Source organism: Rattus norvegicus, chromosome 5, assembly GCF_036323735.1.
Source record: "Rattus norvegicus strain BN/NHsdMcwi chromosome 5, GRCr8, whole genome shotgun sequence".
Lineage (NCBI taxonomy): Eukaryota > Metazoa > Chordata > Mammalia > Rodentia > Muridae > Rattus > Rattus norvegicus.
The window spans coordinates 120,272,328-120,295,739 of NC_086023.1; the positions used below are offsets into that span (position 1 = coordinate 120,272,328).

The 23,412-nt window shown below is 42.1% G+C and overlaps 1 protein-coding gene across 5 annotated transcripts in view; it reads left to right on the forward strand.

Moving 5' to 3' along the window:
• The window catches only part of Ube2u (ubiquitin conjugating enzyme E2 U), a 67,766-nt gene that overhangs the window by 38,579 nt on the left and 5,775 nt on the right, over positions 1-23,412 (forward strand). For all 5 annotated transcript variants that reach the window (XM_006238443.5, XM_039111114.2, XM_063261314.1 and 2 more), the window contains 2 exons: positions 3,164-3,252; positions 10,788-10,869. In XM_006238443.5, coding sequence (XP_006238505.1) covers positions 3,164-3,252; positions 10,788-10,869 — 171 coding nt within the window. The remainder of the gene's footprint in view (positions 1-3,163; positions 3,253-10,787; positions 10,870-23,412) is intronic.

A 23,412-nucleotide genomic window follows, 5' to 3' on the forward strand; every position in this document is an offset into this window, starting at 1 on the left:
CAATCTCTCTTTTTCCATTCCGAATTTTACCGTCAGATCCTCAAAAGTCATTTTGGCTTTTCTGTCATAGTGTCACCTAAAGCCATATCTAAAATTACTTTCACATTTTACTTTGGTCCCACACAATGTTTTCTATTAATAGAAAACTAGAAACGGGGGTGTGGGTGAGGGGGGCACAAAAACAAAGAAAAGAAAAGAGAAAAGAGAAGAAAAGAAAAGAGAAGAGAAAAGAGAAGAAAAGAAAAGAGAAGGGGAGAAAAGAAAAGAAGAGAAAAGGAAACTAGTCTTCTGGGTTGGGGAAAGTATTTGACCACAACATTTCTTCAGGGCTCCTGGTCAGGTAACCAATCAGCTCTTTCTTCAGTGTTATCTTGCTTTTGTCTCCACCTGCTCCTAACCCCAGCCCTGAATATGGCTGAGGCTTTTTCTGAGCCTAGGATGCCTCTCTCCTTTCTGCAGATATCACCCCAAATTTCTCCCTGATGACTTTCAAACAAACGTTTTATTACCTTCCTCCAAACAATGCAAGTGCTCCCACCCCTGTTAACTCTAAGGTAGCCCACACCCCATTACTATTTCTTAACTGAGCCTGCATTTAGTCTTATAAAACCCCCTCCACGAGTGAGACCCCTGGGGAAACCCCTGCTCAAGCCCCAGCTGCTTCTTCACTTTCTGAGTTGGAAACCACTGACAGCTCTTCATTCGGATAAACTGAGGTTGTCAGCCAGTTTCAACTACTCTCCACCTACATGCAAAGAGCCTGTACCACCAAGATTCAGCTCTTTGAACAGCCTCCAGCTGCTCGAATCAGAACTCTCCACTGAACTCAGCTTGCCCATCCCTATATCCCCTTCCTCCAAGATCCTCTGTGTGCACGTGAACACGCACGATACCCCACCCCACCCCCCAGCCCTGAATATGACTGAGGCTATTCCTGAGCCTGGGATGCCCCCCTCCTTTCTGCAGACACTGCACCCCAAATGACTCCCTGATGACTTTCAAACAAAAGTTTTATTACCCTCCTCCAAATTCTTTTGTTTATTGCCACTTCTAAAGAAGTATGCTCAACGTATCAAATTATCCGAACGTTGAGCCGAGTAGCACCTTATTATGGGAGTAGAGAAAGCTGTTCTCTTCCCTTGCCCAGGGATATGTCTTATTTCAACAGAAAAATCAGCTCCAGTGTCCGGTTTAAACTTACAGATTTATATTTCCTCCGTTTTTCAGTCGGAGGCGGTATTCAGTATGCTCTTGGTATTGGTGGGAACTGCAAACACTTTTATGCCATTCATCTGCTCATTAGCTTCATGGGCTATTGAATGATAGCGAACACAGTTACTGCCCTTTTATTTTAAAGGACTGTTTGCTTTATAGAATTGGAAATGCAAAGATTTAAGATATTCTCCTCTGTGTAGTCAAGCTAACCATAGTTACACCTTTTAGGGTAATATTTTTAATTATTCTTGGAGAAAGAAAAGAAATCCCCAGAGGGCTAACAGTTTGAAACTGAACAGGACACCCCTGGGAAGGGAGAGGGTCATGGGTCATCCGCAAACAGACAAAAGACAATGGAGACCATTGTGCCTTAGGATGGTATATTTTTTTTTCCGTGAGACGGTGTGTTGACAGTTTCCTTCCTTTTGGATCATTGTTGTCTGCTAAGTGAACTGTGATTGCAAATTGATCTCAAGATTTTCATACAGCAGATATAGGGTAGCCTTTCATTTCTTTACCCCCACCACCCCCACCCCACCCCACCCCCACCCCCACCCCGCTTCAAATTGCTGAAACATTTCAGGGGCAAATTCATGCAAATTTACATTTGGCATTTAGCAAATGCAACATTACCAAAGGAAATTTAGCATTTCCTTTGGAAGTGTGAGGCTTGGCTAGAAGCAGTAATAGTGACAGTTAATCGATTTTCACCGAGTTTCAGAATTCTAGTTATGAGTGATTGGAAAAGTAATAACACACTTGAAAACTGTTCGTCTTAAAATTGGGTGTCACAAACTGCAGCAGGCGAAGGCACTGGTTCATTTGAAGATTGCCCCGTTAATTTCAGAATTGAGTCAAATATTTACCTTAAGGAACTTAAAGCTGACCCATACCAAAAAAAATGTACCAATATATTTGTTTTAACTGAAAATGTGTTTCTTTGTCCAAAGAACGGAGAAGTTAAATCGGAAAACAGACATATAAGGGCTATTACACCTGCCCCTTAAGCATCTGCCCGCACCAGTTAGCTGGTGATTCCACACGGCTGAACACTATCTCTGAGTAATATTTTATTTACGGAGCTGTAATTTTCTGTACTCAACAAGTTCATAGTAAAAATATGTAAAGATGCAGTTATCCTAGAGTGTTTCACGGTTGCCATTTACTGCTTTACGTACACAACCTTCACTCCCCTGTTAGGGCCCTAATGACACTAACAGAGAGAAGTGTGGAGGGGGATAAGAAGGGAGAATCTCTCCATGTCAACAGTGGCTAGACGCTGGGTAAAACGAATCTGCAGTCTGATGCTTTTACTCTCCCTACATAGAGGAAATAAAAACAATCATAATACATCTGACATGACACTTAAGAAAACTTTATTATAGAATAAAAATACAAATATAATGCTTCCCTTAAAGCTCCTTTTATATATCGGCATGAAAGGCAGATGTCTTAAAGCTATCGTTTCTTTTTACAGTATAGATAAATGCATACATAGGTAAACATCTACTTTCGTTATACTTACCTGTCAGTGGTGAAATCAATGTGTTTGATTCATTTATTAAGTGTAGGAGTCTTAGAGATGTGTGTCTAAAGCCCGGCACTGTGTCATGTGCCTGTAATCCCAGCACACAAGAGGCTGAAAAGCAGGAAAATTGTGAGTCTCAGGCCAGTCTGGGATACACAGAGATCAAAGACCTGCCAGGGACACAAATTTCTGGTCTCAAAAAGATTGAAAAGAAATTTTAAAAAGAAGAAGAAGAAGAAGAAGAAGAAGAAGAAGAAGAAGAAGAAGAAGAAGAAGAAGAAGAAGAAGAAGAAGAAGAAGAGAAGAAAGTGTCCTAAATTTTGTATCAGTCTAATTTGATATCGTTGAATTGTGTGCTCTGATCTATCATTTTAAGGACAAATTTACAAATTAAATAAGGTCTCTTGTTTATATTTTCAGAATAATCAAAACAATCTCATTTAATGATTACTACAAGACATGGTCCCAGATAGCCACGACAAAAGTCGCAGAACACTCCAAAAACCAATGTGAGTTGATGCTGCCTTTTTTATTGTGTCTTTCTAATCTTTTAATCTGTTGATTTTTTCCCAGTTTGTCTTGCTCTCATCTCAAGACTAATTGACACATATCTGCTCTGCGAGAGAGTAAACTGTCCTACTGGCTGTCTGTACCATACCCCTCACTCAACAACTAGTAATTTAGTTCTTCTTTTGTGCAGAGCCCTGACCTGAAGTGTGTTTAAAAGCCAGGAGGAAGGGTAGGCAATTGACCGAGTTCTTAATCTGATGAGGTTTAACTTTAGGCCTTTAACCCAGAAAGAAGAGTTCACAGCAGGGTGGACCTTTCCATTTCAAACACAGTTATCCTCTAAGCCAGAGCTAGCACACAACAGTCAGAAAACGCGAGAGCTGAGGGTTTTTTCAGTTACATCGATGTAAGAAAATATTTTCTGGGGACCACAAGACAGACTCTGAGAGATAGACAACCGGTTCCTTTTAACTGGACGTTTAGAGTATATGTCATTGTTTGTCACAAAGGAGGCTATCCAGTTTCCACACACAAGAGAGAATGTGGCTTTGCCCCAGCCCTCCTGCCAAAGCGGCAGTGGACATTGTGAGATTAGAAGGGGCTGCAGATCCCAGAGTCTGCACTGACTTGTTATAGCCCTTTTCTTTCTTAGCTGTTACTGCCTATGTTCTCCTTGATGGGTACCATACCCCAAACCCGTGATGTTTCTTCTTTCTTCCTAAGTATTCTTCTGCCTCTTTCTTCAGTGATGACATTTTTTTCTATCCTCCTCCCACTCTCTGAGAGGCCCTACCACGTTCTTCCTTAGCCATTGCCAAAACCACATCTCTAGGCAAAGCCTCTTCAGCAGCCGCGCGCACATGCGCAGCCATGAGACTCACCTGTGTATCGCACGGGTTTGCCATTTAAGATATCCTGAACCCAGGTCACACTCCCATGCCCAAACCTGTCCCTCCTTCCTTTTCTGACTTGGGTACTGGTAGCTCACTATTTTTGCATTTTCTTCAACCTAAGAATTCATAAAACTATGCTATGCCTCTCAATCTTTCTGGTTTGGTATTCTTGTTTTATCTCTTGCAACATTATACTCCTCTCCTCCCTTGTATCACCGCTTTGATTGGGTCTCATTGCTCATCGTCTCATTGTAATGATTTCCTAACTACAGCAAAAGCTTCTACTTATTTTTTTAGGCATAAGTTAAGGCACAAGCTTTGTACTACTTAGCTCAGTAGTTGCAAGACGAAATAAGATAGCGTTTAAGAAGTCACATGCTCTCTCAGGACGTTGATTATTGAGTATTTTCTGATTAGATGTTATCATCCTCATACACTAGTGGTTGTAAAAAAAATCAAAGTGCATTAATGATACATAGATTTTAGCAACGCTGTCAGTTCCGAGAATTTTTATTTCTGATATTAGAGTCCATGGGTATTTAATTCTAAAAGTCTGGTGGCCTGATGCACCTTTGGCCAATCAGTTCACTTCAAGCCCTTACTGTGTGCAACAATATGGAGGGACACAGATGGATCTGGAGAAAATAAATATTTGTTTTAAAAACCTGGTGTTGAGAGATATAAACAAACAGAACAGAACAGACAGACAGACAAACAGATTTTTGAAGGATGGTAGCATGTAAATACATAGGGGGCCTTAGAAACTTAACTCCTAGGCAAAAGATACAATCATGTGCCAAAATTTGAGAAAGTGTGGGAATGATTGCTCCTTAATAAAAAAGAAATGATTTTAAAATGGAAGGAATTATGGTGATCGCCCTGATACTAGCTCCTCCCTCCAAAGTGTCTGACTCCAGTTTGCTGAATTATGTTGTTTCTTCCTCTGCCTGTCACTAAGCCAGCCTGTAAGTCATCCTCTGGGGAAGCAGGAGCCTGGGAACAGTTATCTGTAGCCCAGAAGAATTTCTGAGACTTTGAATCTAACTCTGGATGGCAGCTTTCACAAGCCCACTGCCCTCTTCTTCCCATGGAGTCATAAAAATGCTCCAACAATCTCCCTTCAAAAAGAGCCAGCACCTAATTTAAAAACATAAACGTGAACCTGACAGACTCTGCTGGCCATGCTGTCTTTTGATAGTTCAGCTGGACGAGAGCCAACATGCTCTTTTTTTTTTTAATGGCCTAATTTCCTGGCAGTAATGAAGATAAAGCTTTTAGATAGTAGAATGCTTCTCCAGTGACTCAGAAATACAAAGGAAACCTCTCTTAACCTTCATTTATACATCTACATTCTTATCACTGCCGAGATTATTAGAATCTCATGCAGCTTTTCTAAGGAGCTTTGTATTTTATGGGTAGGAGGCTGCTGAATTTTGATTTAGGTGTTAATGCTTTTTCATAGTTTTGAGCCACAAAAGCTATGTCTAGATACCAATGCCATAACAACACGGGAGCATCTTTTCACAGTCAGCATATACTTTGCTTTTAACCACCCCAGTTCATGATCATCTGACTTATTCAAATAATATTTATTTGATGAACACCTTAATATATGTCACAAATAGCCATACATCCGCCGGAGGGACCACACATTCTCCTAACCCCCTTTCTTCAGATAAGAAAATAAGAGTAGGGGGTTGGGGATTTGGCTCAGTGGTAGAGCGCTTACCTAGGAAGCGCAAGGTCCTGGGTTCGGTCCCCAGCCCCAGAAAAAAAAAATAAGAGTAGGAGAAACCAAGCAATTTAGGTCATCTACGTAGGAGGAAATACCATAAAAAGGTAAAGGCAGAAAATTCTGCATGCAGATTCCCGGGTTTTATATTTGCTCTCATCAACCAACTGTGAGACACTGGTAAGTCTATGGCTGTCCTTGGCCCAGCACCTTGTTTATAAAATGAGAATGACCACACACATCCCAGGGCCGAACACACTGAGTGTGCATCACGCACAGCATTCAGTACCCGTGCCTACTCTCGGTTATTAGCACTGTGGTCCACAGACTTGGACTAGACCTCGGGCTCTACATTTCCTTCCTGTGATATCGTTCTGCCTTTATAATACGACAACACATTATCACAGCATAGTGTGAGATTTACATTCAAACACTGAAGGATAAGCAGAATTTCTGAAATGCACGTCACTTTCATTCACTATCACAGGAAATCAGATAGAAAAATGTACCAGTGACCCCACTGTTCTCTGCCCATCACTATAAAATGTCAAATAAAGGGTTTGGCAGAGAGAAAACCCATGCATATGGTTGTAGGAACAGCTCTTTAACGACAGAATATGATCCCCACACGGAAATGCTTACGTTCCAGGAAAGGAATTCCTGCGAGCAGCGTGCTGTGCAGCGCTGAGTGGAGGCTTCCTGGTACTTGTTGCTGTCAGCAGGCAAACCAAACAGCCTCTGGCATCAGGGGGGTGCTTGCTTTCACCCCAGGAGACTTTCATTCTTTGAGTCTTCCAAGGCCCTTCCTTCCAGGCAAGAGGCAGTGTGCCTGCTTGCAGAGCCGAGCCTCTCAGCTACAACTGCTCATTAGAGCCACCTGAAGAACTTGTAAAAATTCCAGCATAAAGGGCACACCCATGCCAATTCCATCAGGGTTGGCAGTGGGACTGGGTAGTGATAGTTTTTAAAAGCTCCCCGGGTGACCATAACGTGCAGCCACAGGTGGGCTCACCATGACGTCAGAAGTTAGCAACTCCTTAGCCCCATGCTAGTTTTGCAATATACAGGTAAGTAAATTGAAGTGAGTGCTTACCTAATGGAACACCATCTTTCATTCCTATCAAGAGAAGATGGGCAACTTTTAAGTCAACTTCTGCATAGATAGTGGTAAGTACATCATTGTCAGTGGTAGAGGGACAAATTGACACACGACAACCTGAATTTTTTCCTAGATCTTTAGAGACCTAAATCAGGCCAAACCGAGATGCCTGTTGTCAATGCCAAAGATGAGGCAACGTTGGAAAGTTTGTTAAAAACATTTTAACAGATTTAAGCATGAGAGTTACAAGACAGCCCCCCCCCCCAATCCCTACCTCCTGAGTAGGTTACATGTTTCTCAAGAGAGAGCAGGAAAAATAAGAAGGCACAGGCTTTTCAAAGGAGCATGGCCCTTGTCTCTGTATTATCCATGGGTACCATTTTGGTGACTCTCAAGTTACATCTCAAAAGGTTGCTCAGAGGATCCAACCCCCTTTTGTTCTAGTTTGGTAAGTGAGATTGTCAAATGGTTCAGGAGGAAGACTAGATGAAATTATAATGTGATAAAGGGAAATCAGAGTCTCTAGGGTAGTACTAGGTACACACGTGTCCTTTCCCTGAAAATGGGTTTCTGGTGAGATTCCTCAAAAATTATAGGTTTACAGCTGGGAAGGGAGAAAGGCTTTAAGCAGTTGTTAATTGGGCATTCTTATTTTCCTGTTGGCAGGGGGCTTCAACGGATTCCAAGGAGAGGAGTATTTCTCTCTTTTCATCCCCCCCACCACCACATCCCTACACACAAGCACACACACACTTTCTCTGTCCCACCTCATTGTGAAAAAAAAATGTAGGGAGGCACCAGGTCCTGGGTTCTATCCCCACTATTGAAAAAGCAAACAAATCCCACAATGGAAGCAACGCTGTAATTTTCAAGAGAACCTATTACATTATGGAAGGGTGAGAATTATGTGATGAAAGCTGTGGAGGGGATGGATGCTTTTCTGCCATAGCTTACAAAACTGCAATTTCACCCTCTAGAACTTAAGGTGCAAATCTCAACCCCCAACCCCTTTGTCTCTTTCCTGCCCCCATCCTTCCTGGGTTTCCTCTTGTCATCCTGAGTCATTGAACAGTTGACTGTGTCCTGGAGACAAGAAGATAGGCATTGTGGGTAAGCTTTCTATGGAGGTTACAGGCAGGTGGTGCAAGGCAGCTGAGCAAAACAAACAAAGAAACAACAAAAATATAGATGTGAAATAGGAAAAGTGTAAAAGTCTGTAGAAAAGAACTGTGGTATCCTCACCTCTGCGATAAAACAGAGAAGCCAGAGTCAATACAACATGAGTGGACTTCCTGGAGAGGTAACATGGTCACTCTGGGTTTGTAAGATGTAAGGCAGAGACTGCCTGCCACACAGACTCACATAATGCAGGAAAATCTGTTTCAAAAACTGTACAGAAAGATATGTTATCTTTAAACAGAACCCTAGCAAATTTTTAAATTTTGTCCTTGTTAAGTTGAAGATGGTTGATAAGAAAACACTCTTGAATGCTCCTAGTCTGTTTGTCTGGGTAGCATAAGGGTTCCCCTCCACACATACTTCACATGCATATGCCTATAGTAAGAATTCCAAGCCAGAGGTGGTGATGAATGCCTTTAATCCCAACACTCGGGAGGCTGAGGCAGGTAAATCTCTGTGAGTTCAAGGCCATCCTTGACTATGAAGTGAGTTCCAGGATAGCCAGGACTATACAGAGAAAGAGAAACTGTCTCGGGAAAAATTCCAGTAATGTTACTTATAATAATCATCTAAAAGAAAGACAATTCTTCACCAAGAATTCTTAGAAAGCTGAGATTCGCTTCTTTAATGGAAAAGATGTTTTCCTCAAATGCCAGCAGAAAGGGTCTAATAGGGCCTGGAAGACAGTGTGTTGTGTGTGCTCACTTGGATCTGAGGAAGAAAAAACTGTTAGAGTCTATAGGAGTGTTGATGGTGAGAATCATGCCGTTTATCTCCCAAAAGCAAATGGCATTGCATTACAAAGGAAGAGTAAAAGAGTCCAAATACCGAGACTAACAGAGAGCATCTAGATAGTTAAGTGGTTCATCTACAAACTCAGTCTCAAGGAGGAGAGAAACAGAGAAGGGAAAGGAACATGGGGGAGGGAAGAGGGAGGAGAGACTGTGATGTAGGGTTCAGTACATTTTGTGTGAATTTGATTGACAGCGTGAACTTGTAACTAACCACAAACTTGTGAGCCAGTAAGGTAACATGATTTCAAAATGCCCTAATGAAGACATGAGCTGGGTAGATGGAACTGCCACACACAGGAGGCCAGCAAGTCCACTCACGCCTGTACGGTTCAAACTGAATAAAATTCTTGATGATCAGGTTGCTAGGGATGGAACACCAGTGCTCTGCTACTGAACTGAATACCCTGCCTTGGACATAAAGGATTTTGTTCTGTTTTACTTATGTACAGTCACTCGTGTCTACTAATGGAAGCCAGAGGTGTTAGCTGCCCTGGGGTTGGAACTACAGGCAGTTGTGAGCTCCGTGCGGGTGCTGGGAATTGAACCCAGATCCTCTGCAAGTGCTCTTAACCACAGATCCATTTCTCCAGCTTCTGCGCAGAAATTCTAACAGGAGCATCAACTACAGTTCTCAAGGGAACGGTGAAGATGATTGTCTAGAAATACCAGATTCTAAGAAAATAATTAAAGGAGCTGGGGCTTCCTTAAGATCTGTTTCCCAGGAGTAGAGGCTTGCTCCTCAGAAGAGGGATCAACTGGACTGGCATGGATCCCAAAAGATGAACTGAGCCAGAGGCAACTCCCGGTGCTCAGATCAAGGGAGGCCACCGGAACCCTTGTCATCAGCCAGGGGAGTGACAGTGAGGTGGTCAAAGGGCTCCCTCAGGCCAGCAGAACCATCTGTTTGATAGTCTTTCTCTGTGGATGACCAAGATTGGAAATGTCTCTGGGATATAGAAGTTCTGCATTGACCTGGTTGGCACAGGCCCTGGAGTTTCCCAGAACTGGAAACAAAACAAGGCAACAGTTTTCAGAGTAGAGATGGAAAGATTCATACTTCCAACCCCAAGACTTAATTTTTTTACTTGAATAGCTAAATTAGAAAACTTGTTAAATTATTAAGGCTGTTGTCTCCATGAGCTACTTAAATACTTTATTACCATTGCTGGGATACAAAGTTTCGGCAAGTTTAAAGATAGAATCAGCTTTTATTAGTGAATCATGAATTAGGTAGCATTTTAACTAAGGAGTGGGAACCAGGAAAGAACCAGAAGCAGGGAGCAGAGGACACTTGCTCATTTATTGACCCTTCCAGTTGCTTGCCATAAGTTGGGTTTGTTTGGGGAGTCTTCTGCTTGCTCCGAGGAAGCACGACATTGTAAGCATAAAACTCCACTTTTTATCGCTCTGTAGATCAGGCCAGCCTCAGACTCCGAGGTGTGCTCTCCATAGTGCTGGGATTAAAGACCTGTACCCCCACTACCTGGCTTGAGGGGTCCCATCTTACATTAGTACTGGGGCCTAGTGCAGGACATCTGTCTAAAGCAATGGTCTCTCATAAATGTTATTTAACTGCATAAATGATATATCAACGAATGTCATTATAATGAAAACAATTTTGAAGTCACAATCTACTTATTTCAAACAATATCGAGTATTACACAGTTCCAATAAAAAGGAAACATTTGCAAAGTCCCTGAGCATTGTAACATGAACTATATGGTGTGTGCAGTTGCCACATATCGGCTTACTGAGAAGTGAGCATGAGCAACTCTCCACTCCAAGCGATGTTAAAAAGTGTATATGAATACTTCTTTCTTTAATCACTTTATTTCAGTTGTTGGAGATCCACATTTCATGGCACAGTACTACAAATGGAAGGAGCAGGATCGGCAGTATCAAAGGCAATGGGAATCAAAGTAAGCCATTTCAAGTGCTGACCCATTAGCAGATGTCCTGGCAACAGCAGCCTGTAACTCCCCTAAGCACAGGAACAATGATAAGAAAGTACCATTTCCTCCCACAGGAACTCAGGTAGGAAAACTGGCACACATGGAGCTAGGGCAGGAGCCACAGTGAAGAGTCCAGTCTGTCCTCTTCCAAGCGAGTTATCACCAGCTACCTTTTCATCTTTCTCATAGCTCTGACTTTGTTTTCCCAAAGATTTCTCATTCAAGAATCACACATGCATGCCGATGTGCATGCGTGGATGCATGCGTGCCTTCGTGTCTGTGTTTGGATCTGTGTTTGTGCATGTATCACATACTGTTGTGTGATGTACACCATGTAAATGCCAGGTAGACCTACTGTCCCTCCTGTAATCCCTGTACTCAGAAGACAGAGATGAAGGGTTCTATCAAGCTGGATTATTTTCTCTACTAACCAAATTGGAGAGCTCCAGGTTAAGCAAGGGACTTTACCTTAGTGGAACAATCAAGAAGGACATTAGAAGTTAGCCACTAGCCCCCAAACACATGTGCACCCCCACATGTGTAAACACAGGTATGCATGCGCTCCTGCCACGCAACAAAGTAAATGTGCATTTACTGTACAGAGTGATGGGCTTTATAACAATGTTTTCATTCAAATATAACATATACTCAAACTATATTAAATAAACACTTACTTTCTCTCCCTGCCCATCTCTCTGCTAGGTCCCTTCCTCTTCCCAGTCTCCCTTCTAATTTCCCCCGTGTGTGTGTGTGTGTGTGTGTGTGTGTGTGCACGCACGCATGCGCGCGAGTGCTCACACTATGGATTCCACATAGGAGAGATAGAATGTAAGCAGTGTGCTTTCTTTACGGTTCTCAGCAGCTATGCTGAGGACTTGGGAAGGGAAGACCTTGCCACCGTTCCCATTTTCACCTCACACTCCAGCTCCTGCCTGTAGTTTTCTGACGGGAATAAACGATCATTAAGCAATGTGCCACTTTATAAATCTGAGTAAAAGTCAAATAGGTTCTTCTGGCCTTTTGTTCCCCAACCTCAGCAACAACTCCTCTTTGGGCCAAAGTGAAGAAAAGCTGTATTACTTTTGGGCCCTTCAGCATAAATTAGAGTCAGGAGAAAACTGTATTACACTGAGTTTGAAGGAGGGCAAACATGTTTTTTCTTGAAGGCATGTGTCAAGATTTTCTTGCAGTCGAAAAACTTACTCAGAATCTAAGATGGCCATTGCTTTGACGTGACTTCTTCTCCAATTTCCTGTAACAGAGCTGCTTTCTTTCCCTTGTTTGTGTTGTTTCCTTCTGGAGTGCCAGCATCATAGAACCCCAAGATTTAGAAAAACAAGGACCAGGTCAATTTCAACTTAGTCACTCACTCCTACATGTGGCTAAAACAACTGAACTGCCTGAGTGCTAGAACACTCCAAAATACATTATTTAGAGTTTATAGGGCCAAGTTATGTGCTGTGACCCTATCAGAATAAAATGCCCACACACCTTTCGCCATCTGGTGGCTGAGGAGAATACATACAGATCGGATGCTATTTGCATCTTATTAATTGTGAGACTGAGTAGTCAGAGGGGAAATCTCTTTAAGTAAAGTTTTGAAAAGTCGTCACATTTATGTGCATGTGCATTTCATAGTACCATAAATATTTGAACATGCAAACGAATGCAAGTAAGATCTAGAGGCCTAAGGAATAGTGAAATTCAGCTTCTATTCAAATAACCATCAACAATTCTTGATGTTCATCAAGATGCAGAATATGTGATAAAGTGCATGTTAGACAAGCCCTCCTTCTCTGAGCTAAATGCCCAGCCCCTGATTTCCTGAGACAAGGCTGGCTTTGAACTAACTTTGTAACTCAGTCTAACCTCAAACTCACTGTCCTCCTGCCTCAGCCTCTTGAGTGAACCACTGTGCCTCTGTGTTTTAAATAAATGTTTGAAAATGTCTTCCTTACACTGATATTTCCTGGTTTAAAAAAATAGAGTTGGAGATGTGGCTCAGTGATAGAATCCCTTACTCACCACATGTTAGGACAGTGGCTCCATCCTTATTAATTATTCATTTATTAATTCATTAAAAAGAAAAATGCAAATTGAGATGGTTATTTGCATAGTGTTGAAGAAAGACTTTCTTTCTCACCTTCCTCTGCTTTCTCCTGTTTTTCCCGCTGCTCACTGCCCTCATCCAGCAATACCATACTTAATTATGTCTCACTTCCACATGGAGGCCTAAGATTTCTTCTCCGCTGATGCCTTCTATTTGGAGTATCTCTCCCCGCAAAGCAGAACCTTTACTAGTACCCTGAGTTCAGTCTTGGCCTGAGTCAAAAGGATGCCTGTGAGGTAGGTACTTAAGCTCAGGTCCCTGGAGCTGAGTCCTGCCCTGTCTGGACAGCACCTCTGGAACCTTGAGCATCATGACTGGACCCCTTTGTATACCAGTTGTATCTGTTCAATAGCAGCTGCCTCCCAAAGAGGTCTGGAGTCACTCGTGAGTTCAGACACTCTGTCAATATGTGTAAATGCTTCTAATGCCTCCTAGCACACAGACATGCCCATAAGACTTGGAATTGCCCTTTCTGCTTAAGGCTTGGGTTCCTTTCACAGATGGAAAACCTCTCCTTGGAACCAGCAGGGGGAGGAGTCGGGAAGATCTTGATGGGGTTCTTCCCCTCTCAGAATGTGTTGCTCTGGTCATAACACTACCTTCCTTGCAAAGCTGTTTTCCATTGAGTTTCTTGAATGATACCACATATTTAAAAGTTTAGCGTATGAACATTCAAAAAACATTAGTTCCTGAAGAGTGGGGAATATGCCCTGCCCCAGCATTCCACAGGATGAAAATAATATCTGGCAGAAATATGTAAGAAATGTAAATTTATCTCAAGTTAGAAAATAACACATAGCTGGCCACATGTATCTAGTATCATTTATCTGCAGTTTGCTCTCTCTACCTGTCTTTAGCCTAGCACGGTATCCCACAAGGATGGCATGAATCCAGCATACATATGAACTGTCCCTTCTGTGCCATCACCTGTGTTCTACATGTTGATTCTGTCTCTGTCCCATGCTGTTCAGATTTATCTGATCATGGGGAAGTACCCAAGATAAGGGCATTGGAATAGGCATCCCTGATGCTTAATGTAGTGCACAGCACGTAGTAGGTACTCAGTTAATTTCGCTGAAAAAATGCATGTGTATTTTGTCTCCCTGTTTCATATTAGAATTAAATAAAATTAATTTTAGAAAAAAATGAAATTTGAGGTCTATTATATAGATAGAGACCATGGTTCTGTTTGGGGGGATTCTAGAGTATAGTCTATAAACAGGGATTTAAAACTGAAAATATGACTGTCATAAATATTTTATGCAAATTCTAAACTCTTACATGTATTTGGTTACTGTTAATATATACTCAGTATCGTAATCAGCTCACAAATATTCACTAATTAATCATGTGATTTGGTGTTCACTTCTAAAGCCTTTTTACCACTACCTTGACTGTTTAGTGGCATATTCATAAATGCCTTATTTCTAAGACATGGGAAAGCAAATGAATCTAGCATCCAATCTGTAGTTTGTAGTTATTTTCTCAAGAGAGATGGTGAGCACAAAAAGTCAAAAGTGACAAAGACTGTTCTTAAGGTGCTCTTAGTATGTACATGTAAAACTACTGTACACTAGACCGAATGGTTATGTACCTCACAATGGAAACAATCTCTACCCAGAGTCTAAGCTCTGACAGCCAGCAAGCTATCTAAGCTATTAATTCTGGTCGAGCTTTACCTTCAATATATAGTCTCCTAAAAGTATGTGGCTCGTGTGCACACACAGCAGATGCTACAGTTCGAATCTTACCTGTTCCCCAAAGATCAGGTATCCCACTTGGTTTTCATAAGCATGATACAAACTAGAGTTATCTGGGAAGAGAAACCTTCACTGGAAAATGTCCCCATCAGATTGCCCATCGGTACATCTGTGGGCAACCTACCTTCTTGACAGTTAATTGTTAGAGGAGGGCCTGTGGAGCGGTACCAACCCTGGTCAGGTGGCCCTTGGTGAGAAAAGAAAGCAGCTTAACAAACCATGAGGAGCAAGCCAGTAAGCAGCACTTCTCCATGGCTTCTGCCTCAGTTCCTGTCTCCAGGTTCCGGCCTTGAGTCCCTGCTTTCCCTTCCCCTGATGACAGACCATAATTTATAAGCCAAATAAACCCTCTCCTCTGCAAGTTGCTTTTGGTCCTGGTATTTTATCACAGCAACAGTAAAGCACGGTAGACCATGCTAAGGGCTTGGTCTGAGATGCTGCCAGGATTTGGTGGAATCTTCAGGAGGTGGGGCCTCATGAAAGGAAGAATATCATTGGGGCATGCTTTTGGAAAGAACTGTGAGACCCCAGTCCATTCTTCTTTTTGTTCTCTGACTACCATGAAGTAGGCAGCTTTGTTTACTGCTATAATGTCCTGCCTGGTCAAAGACTCAAAGTGATAGGTCCAAACAACCATAGACTAAAACCATGATTCACAAAGAAACCTTTTCCCCCCATCTTTATTAAATTGTATATTTCTTATTTAAATTTCAAGTGTTATTCCATTTCCTGGTTTCCAGTTCAACATCCCCCTAAACTCTCGCCTCCCCTTCTATATGGGTGTTCCCCTTTCCATCCTCTCCCCATTACTGCCCTCCTTCCAAGAATCCCATTCACTGGGGGTCCACCTTCGTAGGACCAAGGGTTTCCCCTTCCACTGGTGCCCTTACTAGGCTATTCATTGCTATCTATGCAGTTGGAGCCCAGGGTCAGTCCATATATACTCTTTGGGTAGTGGCTTAGTCCCTGGAAGCTCTGGTTGCTTGGCATTGTTGTACATATGGAGTCTTGAGCCCCTTCAGCTCTTTCAGTCCTTTCTAAGATTCCTTCAACAGGGGTCCCGTTCTCAGTTCAGTGGTCTGCTGCTGGCATTCGCCTATGTATTTGCCATATTCGGGCTGTGTCTCTCAGGAAAGATCTACATCCAGTTCCTGTCAGCCTGCACTTCTTTGCTTCATCTATCTTATCTAGTTTGGTGGTGGTATATGTATGGGCCACATGTGGGGCAGAATCTGAATGGGCGTTCCTTCAGCCTCAGTTCTAAACTTTGCCTCCCTATCCCCTCCTAAAGGTATTCTTGTTTCCCTTTTAAAGAAGGAGTGAAGCATCTGCATTTTGGTCATCCTTCTTGAGTTTCATGTGTTCTGTGCATCTAGGGTAATTCAAGCGTTTGGGCTAATATCTACTTATCAATGAGTGCATACCATGTGTGTTTTTCTGTGATTGGGTTACCTCACTCAGGGTGATATTTTCCAGTTCCAACCATTTGCCTACGAATTTCATAAAGTCGTTGTTTTTGATAGCTGAGTAATATTCCATTGTGTAGATGTACCACATTTTCTGTATCGATTCCTATGTTGAAGGGCATCTGGGTTCTTTCCAGCTTCTGGCTACTATAAATAAAGTTGCTATGAACATAGTGGAGCACGTGTCTTTGTTATATGTTGGGGCATCTTTTGGGTATATGCCCAGGAGTGGTATAGCTGGGTCCTCAGGTAGTTCAATGTCCAATTTTCTGAGGAACCTCCAGACTGATTTCCAGAATGGTTGTACCAGTCTGCAATCCCACCAACAATGGAGGAGTGTTCCTCTTTCTCCACATCCTTGCCAGCGTCTGCTGTCGCCGGACTTTTTGATCTTAGCCATTCTGACTGGTGTGAGGTGGAATCTCAGGGTTGTTTTGATTTGCATTTCCCTAATGTCTAAAGATGTTGAACATTTCTTTAGGTGCTTCTCAGCCATTCCACGTTCCTCAGCTGTGAATTCTTTGTTTAGCTCTGAACCCCATTTTAATAGGGTCATTTGTCTCCCTGCAGTCTAACTTCGTGAGTTCTTTGTATATTTTGGATATAAACCCTCTATCAGTTGTAGGATTCATAAAGATGTTTTCCCAATCTGTTGGTTGTCGTTTTGTCCTAACAACAGTGTCCTTTGCCTTACAGAAGCTTTGCAGTTTTATGAGATCCCATTTGTCAATTCTTGTTCTCAGAGCATATGCCATTGGTGTTTTGTTCAGGAAATTTTCTCCAGTGCCCATGTGTTCAAGATTCTTCCCCATTTTTTCTTCTATTAGTTTGAGTGTACCTGGTTCGGTGTGGAGGTCTTCATCCACTTGGACTTAAGCTTTGTACAGGGTGATAAGAATGGATCGATCTGCATTCTTCTACATGCTGACCTCCAGTTGAACCAGCACCATTTGCTGAAAGTGCTACCTTTTTTTCCATTGGATGGTTTTGGCTCCTTTGTCAAAAATCAAGTGACCATAGGTGTGTGGGTTCATTTCTGGGTCTTCAATTCTATTCCACTGATCTATCTGCCTGTCTCTGTACCAATATCATACAGTTTTTATCACTATTGCTCTGTAATACTGCTTTAGTTCAGGGATAGTGATTTCCCCCAGAAGTCCTTTTATTGTTGAGGATAGTTTTAGCTATCCCAGGTTTTTTGTTATTCCAGATGAATTTGCAAATTGTTCTAACTCTATGAAGAATTGGATTGGAATTTTGATGGGGATTGCATTGAATCTGTAGATTGCTTTTGGTAAAATGGCCATTTTTACTATATTAATCCTGCCAATCCGTGAGCATGGAAGATCTTTCCATCTTCTGAGATCTTCTTCAATTTCTTTCTTCAGAGGCTTGAAGTTCTTATCATACAGATCTTTCACTTGCTTGGTTATAGTCACACCGAGGTATTTTATATTATTTGGGACTATTATGAAGGGTGTCATTTCCCTAATTTCTTTCTCAGCTTGTTTCTCTTTTGTGTAGAGGAAGGCAACTGATTTATTTGAGTTAATTTTATACCCAGCCACTTTTTATCAGGTTTAGTAGTTCTCTGGTGGAACTTTTGGGATCATTTAAATATACTATCATATCATCTGCAAATAGTAATATTTTGACTTCTTCCTTTCCAATCTATATCCCTTTGATCTCCTTTTGCTGTCTGATTGCTCTGGCTACTTATTGAATAAGTAGGGAGAGAGTGGGCAGCCTTGTCTAGTCCCTGATTTTAGTGGATTGCTTCAAGTTTCTGTCCATTTAGTTTAATGTTAGCTACTGGTTTTCTGTATATGGCTTTTACTATGCTTAGGTATGTGTCTTGAATTCCTGTTATTTCCAAGACTTTTATAATAAAGGGGTGTTGAATTTTGTCAAATGCTTTCTCAGCATCTAATGAAATGATCATGTGGTTTTGTTCTTTCAGTTTGTTTATATAATGGATGACGTTGATGGTTTTCCGTATATTAAACCATCCCTGCATGCCTGGGATGAAGCCTACTTGATCATGGTGGATGATTGTTTTGATGTGCTCTTGGATTCGGTTTGCCAGAATTTTATTGAGTATTTTTGTGTCGATATTCATAAGGGAAATTGGTCTGAAGTTGTCTTTCTTTGTTGGGTCTTTGTGTGGTTTAGGTGTAAGAGTAATTGTGGCTTCATAGAAGGTATACGGTAGTGATCCATCTGTTTCAATTTTGTGGAATAGTTTGGATAGTATTGGTATGAGGTCTTCTATGAAGGTCTGATAGAATTCTGCACTAAACCGGTCTGGACCTGGGCTCTTTTTGGTTTGGAGACCTTTAATGACTGCTTCTATTTCTTTAGGAGTTATGGGGTTGTTTAACTGGTTTATCTGTTCCTGATTTAACTTTGGTACCTGGTATCTGTCTAGGAAATTGTTCATTTCCTCCAGATTTTCAAGTTTTGTTGAATATAGGCTTTTGTAGTAGGATCTGATGATTTTTTTTAAATTTCCTGTGACTCTGTTGTTATGTCTCCCTTTTCATTTCTGATTTTGTTAATTTGGACACACTCTCTGTGCCCTCTGGTAAGTCTGGCTAAGGGTTTATCTATCTTGTTGATTTTCTCAAAGAACCAGCTTTTGGTTCTGTTGATTCTTTGTATAATCCTTTTTGTTTCTACTTGGTTGATTTCCAACACTGATTTTGATTATTTCCTGCCTTCTACTACTCCTGGGTGTATTTGCTTCTTTTTGTTCTAGAGCTTTTAGGTATGTTGTCAAGCTGCTGACATTTCTGACAGTGGCTTGTCCATCCTATAGGCCTGTGTGTCAGGAGTGCTATAGACCTGTTTTCCTGTTTTCTTTCAGCCAGTTATCAGAACAGAGTGTTCTGCTTTCAGGAGTGCAGTCTTTCAGTTGTTCTGTGGGCATGTGTCTTGAGTCTACCAGGCAGGTCACTTGGAGCAGAAAAATTGGTCTTACCTCTGATCTCGGGCCTGAAGTTGTTCCTCAGGGCTAGGTTTCAGCTCTCCATGAGGGCAGCAACCAGAAGGGCCTGCCCTCCTTCTGGGTCCCTTAGCGCATGGGCCCTGATGGATCTAGATGTTTTCCTCTAGAGTCAGAAATGTGGGCATAGAGTAGTCTCCTCTGGTTTCCCAGGTGTGTCTGCTCCTCTGAATGTCTAGCTCTCCCCTCCATGGGATTTGGGTGCAGGGAGCTGTTGACCAGTTCCGTTCAGATCGGGGCACAGTCTGGACCCCTGTTTTGATTACCTCAGGTATTTTGTTTCTGACAGAAGCTAAGAAAGACGTACAGAAGGGACAGGAAGTAGCTTGGAGGATTAGTATTCTCTCACTAGGCATTCCCCCTTATTCCTGATGTGCATTGGATCTGGCAGGCAGAACTGCAAGTGTAGCACAGAATGATATGGATCAGCATCCTACAGAGCCGCAGCTTACTTGATCCACATCTATCCCCCAGCCCACCCCCATGCACAGCATCGAGCCTAAGCTCCTCACCTCCACTTTCCACTGGGTTACCACTTCTGACACTCTCATCTAGAGAACGCTATAGAAGCGTTTTTTCTAATTTACCTGTTTAAAAAAAATAAGCCACAGAGATCAACCAAATTGTGTTGATAAGCTCAAACCTTATCTGAAAATTAAAACATCTAGTTCTACTTGCCTACCAGCATGTACTTCCTGAAGATTTAAAGTTTCGGTCAGGGCACATATCCTGTCTGCGTACAGGCAAGAGCATATTCCATCCACCTTGAAGGAAAGGGATTTGCAAGTGTGTGCATCATCAAGACTGACTTTTCATTTCACTTCAGTCTATTGAAAAGGAGAGGGACCCCTGTGTCCTGCCAAGTATCACTGTGAACCTTTCTTGTACTTACAGAGCACACTGTGGACTCAGCTGTCTTGTATTTTGATGTATGAAGTTAGTATGTATTGTGCTTACATATGATTTTAACTGTTTTGGGAGTTCCCCCCCTTTTGTTTTTGGTTGTGTGTATTTAAACACATAAACCACACATCATCTTTGTCTTGAAATAGCTGGTTCCTTTTTCCTCCAGTTACATAGAAACACATTCATTTAACACACATAGAGTGTGTATGTTTGTGCTGTTGTTTTGGAGTGATTTGATTTAAATATCATTCTTATAGGTTTACTTAATTACACAGTGATGTATTTTTAAGGAAATGTAGCCTTTTTATTCCCTAAAGATTAGACCTCGAGTGCCATCTTGTGTTTAAAGAGGGAATTGGCATTGGTGTAGACAATTGCTCAGATTCTAAAATATAGATAAGGAAATAAAAGAAAAAAGAAAGAAAAAAAAGGAAAAAAAAAACAGAATCAAGAAAGGGAGAAAAAACCTTTTTAAAAAATTAGTTCTTCCAGGCATAGTGGCACACATACACAGTTCCTGCCCTTGGGATGTGGGGACCAGAGAGTCAAGAATTCAAGGCCAGTGTCAGCTTCTTCATGAGTTGGAGTCATGTGCTGCAAAATCCAAGTGTCAGGACACTTGCCTAGCTTTTCCAAGGCCCTGGGTGTGACTTACAGCCCACAAAACAGAGAGAGGCAAGGAAAGTTGAAGAGGAAAACCTTTCCTTCAGGCCAGCATATCTCTCTCTCTCTCTCTCTCTCTCTCTCTCTCTCTCTCTCTCTCTCTCTCTTCTTTCTTTCTTTCTTTCTTTCTTTCTTTCTTTCTTTCTTTCTTTTTTTTCAGAGCTGGGGACCGAACCCAGGGCCTTGTGCTTGCTAGGCAAGCCAGCATCTCTCTCTTTAGATGCTCTTCGAGACCTGGGGAACTACGTACGGTATGATGCATCCACTCAACTCTAATCCTCTTTCCCTTGATTTCCTTCTGACACCTGATGGCATTCAGTCACCCCTAACGCCTTCCATTGATCTGTGAAACTGTCCCAGGAATTGGAAAGTATCAGCATGTTCTAAAACTGTAGAAAAAGGATTTTAAGACAATGATAAAGTTTAAGCTCTCTAAGGTTACAGATTTCATAACAGCTGAGATTTGAATCTTGGCCTGCAGCATCCCAGCCAGGCACCAGTGCAGACTCTGAGGGCCCAGGGCAGGGCCGGAGCTGGAAGAAGGTATGATTCCAAAAAGGTGGAGGCAGAAGTGGATTGCAGCTCATTCTCTAACTCACCTCTTAGAGCAGGCTTTTCCTGTCATGTGACAGAGCTCCATCTCAGAAGAGGGTTGCGATTCTCCTCTGTGCCCTGTGCCCCCTTCAAGATAAAGATATCCAGTTCTGTAAACGCCTTCTAATAGATTCTTAATTTCTTTCTGGTCTTCTTGTGGAGGTAACTGCTTTCACCAGTGCCCTGTGGCTCGGTGGTTGTGGCAGAGGATTTGGTAGACCCTGACCCAAACAACATAGCTCCTCTTAGAGCCGCAAAGGAGTCCCTTCTGTCCCTGTGTGATTCTGCTCCCAGTCTGAAGAGCTCTGGCCTGCTCTGGTCTCTCTCCTTTTCTTTCCCCCCTCCTTCACAACTTCTTTTTCTCCCTCCTACTCCTTGAGATTCAAGGAAGGAAGATTCTGTTCCCTTAAGCATATTAAACTGTATTTTAGTAGGAGAATGAGAAAGAACATGAGAAATCTCATTAAAGCACGTTGCCAAAGTTGGGGTTTTCATGGAAGGACAAAAATAATTTCATGATTCTCACTATGTGCATAAGCCTACTTTTCAGGAGCTTGTTGCAATTTACGGTGATCATGAAATTATGTAAGAATTCCTAAATAAGCAAGTGTTAAGGGTTTTTTCTTTTATGTTATTTTTTGTCATTATGACCTAATTTGCATTTCTTTAGTGACGGCAAACATTTCGTTATATAATTAGGCTTGGAAACACTGTGTCATTGCGCAGGCTGCCCTTGACCTATCTGGGTCTGACCTTGCTCCCTTGTCTCTCCTGTCTCTGCTTCCCAAGTGCTGCCCCAAAATATAGCTGCAGATGGTCAAATCAAAGAGCAATGGCAGCCAATGGGAAAAGCACTCAGTAGACAAACCCGATGACTTCAGTTCCATCCCAGGACTCCATGAAAGCAGCTGTTGCTGCGGTGTGCGACTGTAATCCCAGCACTCCTTCAGGGAGCCTGCAGGCAGAGATGGGAGGATTGTCCAGGTTTTAGGACAGTTAATTTGGAGCAGCAGAAACAAGAATCAACAAGGTAGAAGGTAGAAGGTGTTGTTGTCTGACCTGTACCTCTGTTGTGTACGTTATATATACCTCATGCACACATGTGCACATGAATCATAAACTAGAGGCTTATCAGGAAGAAGAAAAGGTATATATCAATTTTTAGAGTTTTCTGAAGTCATATTTACCCTAAAGAAAGTGAAATCCCAAAGGTTTTCTATGACTCTTGACCAACACAGTGCTGCCTGTTATTTTCATTCACATGACCTTGAGTGGAGAGACCTTATGATACAAGAGACCCTGGATGGCTGGGTCGGTTAGCACAAGCCTATGATCCCAGAATTTGAGAAGTGGAGGCACAAAGATCAGGAATTTCAGGACATTCACAGCTACATAAAGTTCAAAGCCAGCCTGGGCTCCATCAATCAGACCTTGTCAGAGAGAGAGAATGAACATTGGCTAGACTTAAGAAAGGTCGTGTCTATTCCCCAGGAAGCAGCTATCCCGGAACCATGGAAACCTAAAACGAGCCATGGAAGCTTAAGCTGAGTCAAAGGTACCAAATTACATGTCATAACAAAGCACAACCACATCTGAAGGAAAATAAGAAAGTCCAGAAAGCTCCTCCCATACAAAAGGACTTACTATGAACATGAGCAGGAGATTTGAACCTAGAGCAGCCGTCAATGGCGTTACTGATGCAGTTAACACATAGGAAGCAGCAATATCCACATCAGTCACAGGTGCCAACTCAAAACGGACTTAGTAACAATCCTGTGGAGGTTCTCTTTGTCTCATAATGCCTTGCCTGGGCTTTTTCTAACTTCACTGATCTGTTGCTTACAAATTATGGTTTCTGGTATTGTGGTTTTATGAGTTTTCTGTGCATGTGTACAGACTTCTCATGTTATTTCTTTGTTTTGTTTTCCCCTCTGCTTGTTTTGTTCCCTTCTGGTTTGTTTTCTTATTTGCCTGTTTGTTTTCTAGAGGGAGAAAGGGAGAGGGAGA